The sequence below is a fragment of the Gordionus sp. m RMFG-2023 genome, chromosome 4 (genome assembly GCF_954871325.1).
Source record: "Gordionus sp. m RMFG-2023 chromosome 4, tfGorSpeb1-WG-v2, whole genome shotgun sequence".
NCBI classification, from domain to species: domain Eukaryota; kingdom Metazoa; phylum Nematomorpha; class Gordioida; order Chordodea; family Parachordodidae; genus Gordionus; species Gordionus sp. m RMFG-2023.
In genome coordinates, this window is record NC_088778.1 from 32,014,839 (window position 1) to 32,022,677 (window position 7,839).

General features: G+C 28.5%; 1 protein-coding gene across 1 annotated transcript; it reads left to right on the forward strand.

Moving 5' to 3' along the window:
- The first annotated feature begins 655 nt into the window (after positions 1 to 655).
- On the forward strand, positions 656 to 4,372 carry LOC135928839 (prostasin-like). The gene is made up of 6 exons (XM_065465303.1): positions 656 to 702; positions 1,071 to 1,186; positions 1,277 to 1,296; positions 2,048 to 2,163; positions 2,425 to 2,702; positions 4,344 to 4,372. The coding sequence occupies exons 1-6, from the start codon at positions 656 to 658 to the stop codon at positions 4,370 to 4,372; spliced, it is 606 nt and encodes a 201-aa protein (XP_065321375.1).
- Positions 4,373 to 7,839: the final 3,467 nt, after the last annotated feature.

Genomic DNA, 7,839 nt, shown 5'->3' on the forward strand with positions numbered 1-7,839 from the left:
TATATTAATGAATGAATACTTAGTCTTAACTATGCTCTGGCTTTGTATCTACTAATATCCATACTTCGCCTAGGTATTCTTATCCTGAAGAGTGGGTGTGGGTTACGACCCAACATTGTAATTGAAATTAAAGGGTGGGAGGGTAGATAGTAATGACGGTCCTCTCTTCATATGAATAAAATTGGAGGCGAGTATTTTTGATTTGGATTTCTTGTGTAGAAGTCCGTGGCAAACCGTGAATAACAAGAATTTTCTTCAGAAAAAAAAGATCAGTCCCATCTGAATTCTACTTGAAACTTAGGTCCTTGAGCTACCTAAGTTACACTAAAACAATAATTGCTTTGTAAAATAATAATTTCATAAAAAACCAACAAATTGCCTATGTATATTTTTAAAATATTTATTTTAAAAGCACTTATAAAAAAAGTGCACTGCGGCTGCGCGTTGACATTACTAGCTTTTAAAATCGTCTGCTCAACTAAATGTGATAAAAATAAAATTCCGGAGGTCACGCACAGGAAAAAAAAGAAGGATAATATTACAAAAGCTAAATTTGGAGAAAAATGTCAAATAAGGATTTGTTTGTTTTATTAATCAAATAATTTAAAAGAAAATTTTATCATTTAAAATAAATGATGAAACATTCTAGAAATTTATGGATTTGTCTCACAATTTTTGGATTGATTCTGGCAATAAACCCGGGTAAATAGTATATAATATATTATTTCAAATGTATTTAACTTTAATATTATTAACAAAAGTGTCTTGTTAGCTTATAAAGTAAATTTTAGCATAAAAAAGATACAAAAATAGTATCCGTTTAAATTTATTTGAACTCTGAAGTATCTTATTAACTTCTTTTTTTTAAAAAAATGTCATTCTGTATAAAAAAAATGCCATTATAGTTTCGTAGTAATATATTTTTTATATTCATGAGAAACATTTGTTGAATGAAAGAAAAAAAGAAAAAGAATGAAAGAAAGAAACATTTATCCTTCTAAACCTAAAAAGCAATCCTTTAAAATTAAACATATTTCATTATATTAACTCGCTCCCTCTTTTAACTAAAGAGGAAACAAACTGTGGAAGAACTTTAGGACTTCCGACGCTAAGGAATTGCCGGAATTCAAAGACCATGAAAATCTGGAACGGCTTAGAATCAAAAAAAGGCAATTGGCCTTGGATGGTTTGAATTTCCTTCAAATTTATTTATATAAAACAGAAGGGAGAAGTCCTATTTATCTATAAATATTTATTTCTATTTTTAATAATATAGAAAAACTTAACGCGTCCCTTGTAAATTGAGCTTGTCTTTTTATTAATATCCGTCGATTCAAAATTTTAAATAAGTTTGAAAATTATATTCTTGTATGCCTTCTTATTTCTTTAATTCCTAAATATTCCTTTTTAGGATATTAAATAAGTTTATTTATATTACATTTTTAAACATAGCGAAGAATCAAAAAAGTAGTGAAAAAGCAAACTACTTGTTTTTTTTTAAATGTTTGCTAACGCCAAACGGTATTTTGCCAATATGCACGAGGCCATTTGAAATGGCATTATTTTCGCTTGAAACGCGGCGGAAAATCTCAATTTGCTCGCACTATTAGGTTATAGTAATATAAGAGATAATAACCGTTTTCTTACAATTTCCGTTATTTTAGAAAGAGAGAGAGAGGGAAAAAAATTTCGTCAAGTTTTAATTTTACATTTAAATAAGTAAATAAACATTCATTCTAAATGAACCATTTTAATAAGAAGCGATAATTTACTAAATTTCGATTATAACGGCTAGCATAGGATTACTAGGTTAATAACTTGGTTTGCTTTTCCTTCTTTTCCCTTGAGATTTTTAGATAAAGCCATGACTATCTGTAAATACTTGCATAAAATCTAGTTTTCGCATCTTATCGCCTGCCTATTTTAAAATATAAATTATTTATGAATTTGAAAAAAGAATAAGAAAAATATATATTATGATGGCGTTAAGGCAGAATACCTAAACAAACCAAACAAACATAAACTTTGATATGTTTATTTTCACAAGGTTCGAATAGAAATGTCATATATGGATATAAATAACGCATCTAGAATTGGCGTTTGTGGTGGAGTCATAGTGAGCCAACATCACGTGTTAACTGCCGCCCATTGCTTCAATATCAAGTTTTAAAAAAAATCTAGATTTATGTCACCTTGTGTTCCTAACGAATATCCGCTATTCCAATATTCTAAATTTATTATATTCGAATCAAATAATTTTTTATAACCGATATCGAATAGTAAAAAAAATATTCGAATAACAATATTTGATGTCCGTAAATATTATTATTTAATATGAGAGATTCCATAAAACAGGAGCTCAATATATCATATCTCAAATTTTTATAATAAAATTACTATTCTTTTTTTGCATTTCAAAAAAAGACCGAACCTACAAAATGTTACCCTAATGGTAGGGAGTCATGTCAATATAGCGGAAAAAATAGACAAAGACACGAAGTTGAAAAGTCTGAAAAACTGCACTATCCACCCTTCTTATATAAAGGGCAGACCGGGAAATGATTTAGCAATTTTGAAGATTGAAGGGAGTTTTAATCTAAATGAGGAACCCTGGCTAGACAAAATTTGCTTGCCACAACCTGAAACGATGATCGAGAAATTGGGACCTAACTGTTACACGTTGGGATGGGGACTATACGATGGTAAGTAAAATCATATTGGCAAGGAAAGGAATTAATATTTTGTCACTTGGGTTATGATTCAATTTCCGTTTCATAAAATTTTATTATAAGTTCATTGATTTTACACGGTCTTCATGTCATAGTTTCTCTCTAAAATGAGTCACATAATATTTTAGACAGCATATAGGGCTACACTTTTGTTCGAACCGGTTCCTACTTTAGTTTTCCTAAATTTTAATAGATTGTTTTCGTTTATGGTTGCAGGATTTATCTTATTTCCTAGAGTCCCTGCTTCTGGTCTCTAGCTTTTTTTCGATTTCTAAGATTCTGATGTACCATTAAAAACCGACTATGTTTAAAATTGATTATTGTCATTTTTTTTTCATGGGGAAGTCATTACGTAACATATGCTAACTATATATAATGACGTGTAAGACGACCGTTGTCATATATTTCCCGCTTCGAAAACATAAAATCGATACTGTGAATTGCCGTAATTCCAAAAAAATTGAACGCGTTTATGTTTAACGCTCAACTTCACAAAAAAAAACGCGTTTACGTTCGTTTCTTTTTTAAATTTCATTTTGTATAATATAATATAATATAAATAAACACCATATATTATTTTTACATATTTTTTAGTAAATATTTGAAGAATTCACCTTAAATGATAGTAATTTGTAAATTATTAAAATATCAATACACATTTTTTTTTCTGATTTGAACTTCTTGATAATTTGAAGACCAATCATCAAATTTTGTATTATTATATCTTTTCGTATGATATAAACTCTAGTATTTATTTATATTAGTTATAAGAACCGTGTAGCTATTAAGGTTAAGCATTCTAAATTTATTTGGAACAGCTATATATTATAGTATAAATATTCAGAATAAAATCATTATTAGGTTATATATTATTCAATAGTGATCTACGACTCGGCCATTAATTTTTATAATTACTCAAAATAAAAGACATATGTTATGTGTTGTTTAGTTTGAATAAATAAAATCAAATATTTTTAATCAATATAAAAATGTTAAATTTAGATATATTTAAAAAAATTTCTAAGGTCCGAACCGACCCGGCCCCGAGTTTTTTAGGGCCGGTTACGGGCCGGGCCTAACTTTGCAGATCTCTTCTACTCGGTATACTTTATATTCTATCTCTTAAGCCTCAAAAAACCAACCCAAAGGTGAACATAGAAGCCCAGTTCGTTTAGGGCCGGCGGCCATTATATGTTAAATGTAATATTTATTTAAATTTATGGTATTGACAAAAAAATTTTTTAATTTATCGGTGAAACTTGAATAGATAACGCTACGATTTCAAATATTTTGCGGGAGACCTGCATGAGACCGATAGAAAAGGCGGGATGTCTTAGGGAGAAGGATTTGTCGATGAGAGAAGTAAGGATGATTAAAACGGAAAATGTTTTTTGCGGAATATCAAATCATTATTATAGCGCGGGGTATTGTGGACCGGTATAGATATATTATAAGATTTCTATTTAATATCTTAAATTACAAAAAATTCATCGGCACTTAGAACCGAACCATTATAATAAAAATATTTCTGTAATAATAATAATAATGAATGTTTAAAGACTCTTAAAATAATATAATATTTATTTTAATTATTGTTTTAAAAATAAATTGTAGTTATGGGAACGGCTTTGGAAGAAGAGTAGTTCCACTAAATAAGAATGATTTAGGCAGTGTTGTTAGGGTCGATTTTTCAAAACGACTCATAAGATGTTAGTTGTGCAAGAAACATCTAGATTTTGAGATTTGGCAAATAGGGTTCCAAGAATTCAGCCAGCTTTATTTGAAAAATCTTTAGGCATACATAATGTCATTTTTATAATCTTAATCAGGTCGGTTTTTAACATCGACCCGAATCGGACTCCTTAACAACCTAAATTTGAGATTGATCAGCTGTTAAATTGTAAAACTCATTTGTTTTTTTGTAACAAATAAAAAAAATGAACTCAATTTTATATCTATTGCATCTTAATTAAAATTTTGAAACAATAAAAAAGGGCGATTCGGGGGGACCTTTAGTTTGCTCTGACAACGGTATCTTCACGTTACACGGCATAATTTCGAAGGGAATTTCTAATATGAGTATTTGTATTTTGACGGATGTAAAAATGCGCTTTGATTGGTTAAATCAAACTATCAACAATTAGTGTCAAACGTGGAAAATTATGAAAAATAAATTATTCATATCTTTTATAAATAAAAATCGGATTGCAATCAGCTGATATGTCAAATTATTTGTATATGTATATATATTTTTTTTTTACAAAATGAAATAATAAATCTAGACTTAAAAATTTGAATTGACAATAACGCGCCAACACTTGTTTTTTCTTTTCGGTGAAATGAGTTTTTTTTTGTAATGTAACATTTCTCATAACTAATATTGGAAATATAATTAAAATATTTTATTCTGAGAAATTTTGGGTGACAAAATGGAGAAAAAAAATACGTTTATAAATAATCAAGAGCAGGGATGTAATAAATATAGACTTAAAAATTTGAATTGACAATAACGCGCCAACACTTGTTTTTTCTTTTCGGTGAAATGAATTTTTTTTTGTAATGTAACATTTCTCAGAACTAATATTGGAAATATAATTAAAATATTTTATTCTGAGAAATTTTGGGTAACAAAATGGAGGAAAAAAATACGTTTATAAATAATCAAGATGAGGGATGCGAACCCAACGAAGTTTTTGACCAATTTCGGTTAGGGTTCATTTTAAGGTTAAAAAAATAGGTTATCTCGGCGGTATAGATAAATATTTTCGAACCCTGGTTTGGTTTCGGGTTCAGCTCATGTTTAAGAATTTTCTGAATTGACAAAAAAAAATTCTATTATAAATGATAATTTAAAAAAATTTAGACATAAATTTGGTGTAAAAAATAAATTTTTTGTTTTATTTATAGGCTAAGTATAGTTGAAAATACAAAAGTTTATAAAAACTGCCCTACATCTTTGTTTAACAATTTTTAAGGATTTTAAGATTCCTTGAATTAACAATATTCAATATAATAATTTTTACTTTGACTTGTTTTCACCTTCATTAAAAATTAATGGTGCAAATGAATTAAGTTGTTTAAAATTTATTAACACTTCACTTTATTGGAAATTTGTAAAATTTCAATTAAATTAATTATTAATATTTGTATTTACTATTATACAAAAATCTCAATATATGATTTTAAACAATACACTGAACCCAGTTGCGATGTAAAATAAAATTTACGGGTTCGGGTCGAGGTTTTGAAAATTTTATAAACAGGTTCGGTTCGGGTTCATATTTTTTTCAAAAACTCGGTTTTCTTCTCCGGGTTCGGGTTAGGTTTGAATCCATGGTCAAGAAGATATATCAACTAATCCTATCGCAAATTTTTCTTCCATTTTGAGCTTGAGCATATGCCAACAATCTGAGAGATGTATACTCTTCCTTAAAAAATAACGAGAAAGAATAGGGACATGTTTTATTGGCGAATAAAATAAAAATTATAAATATTGGAACATATACTTACTTGTTTATTAACATAGACTTCTCAACGATTTAAAAAGATTACCTCATTTATAATGATCTCCATATTGAACATTTGCAACCCCTTTATTTTAATAAGTCTATGTTTTTTACAAGGTTTAACAAAAATCTATTACTAAATAAACATATTTTAAAAAAGATATAAAACTATCATTTAATAATATTTTTGAAATTATATGCCGAAAATTGATATTGAAATATATTAAATATATTGAGAGAAATAGAACTAGGGTTGTTTTAAAAACGGCTAACTCAATATTTCATCCAGAAAAATATATTACGCATTCCTGATGATTTTGTTCATGGAAGGAACAAAGGTCTAGACATATATTATCGAAATCTTGAGGCTTAGGCCATATTTTCTGCTAAAATATGTTGGCCAATGTATATATATAATAGAACTTATTTAATCCATTTTAATATATAATATTTGCTATAATCCTGCTAAATTTTGAAATAAATTTGAAAAATGTTATGAAAATATATTTAGACGATTATGCAAACTTTTCAAATTTCAAGTAGCGAAGAAAACAATTAAATAAAAAAGGATATCCAAATTTGTATTGATATTGATAAGCTTATATATATTTCATGTTCATGTGGCTAATGTATATAAAATATACATTTAGCATGAATGGCTAAAATTCCTATTCCTTGAATATAATACCTTCAGAGTGCCTGACAAAAATTCACCTAAATCCCTTACTCAGCAAATCAAGGATGCTGCCTCGATTAGACTCCCCATCTTCATGAATACAAAATGACACAGCCTGTCTTAAATAAAAGAAAACACCCACAAATAGAGATGAAGGCCAATCTGATTTGCAAAAAAATTGACAATCTCAATATTAAAGGAGCGCTCAGATTGGTGTCCACACATGACTCTCTGGCTGAGCCTTCCATGTCCACTTATATATTAGTCAAAAACACTCCACTGCTAACATTATCCCAATTTCCCCTCAACCTCACTCAACTTGTGCTTCTCTTTTTACTTAAGAAGAAGAAAGCTCTTCTTCCTCTCTTCTTCCTGCCCCATTTTTCTCCAGGACATCACTCCCCCCCCCCCCTACATGCTCAATTCTTTCTAAATTATCAAACTTCTGAAACAGAATTTTAAACGGTGATGTTCCAAATTTTGTTTCTCCTATCCTCTTTGGTGCTAGGCTAATGCACTTCAAAAGCCCAATAATGATATCAGACTAATAGCTATTGAGTTACGATTTAAATAGCTAATCAATCCCAAATTTAGTGTTTGTTAAAAAGCAAATTGGGTCATATGTTTAAAGATTTTGCGCATAGCTGGAAAAAATGCTTAGACCCTATTTACCGAATCTCGATGCATCATGCATAATATTATTTTAGCTAAAATCCGGGCTGTTTTTATATGTTAGTTTATCTTACTAGAAACTCCCTAAATTTTATATCGTAATTACATTTACTTATTGTTTGAATAAATATATAAATCTCTGGATAAATAATATTTTTTACAGGTTTCTAATTATTAATAGAATCCATTATGAAATGTTAGCAAGATTAGTGTTGTAAATTATTTAAAAATAATAAGAATTTTGTCAGATGTCTGG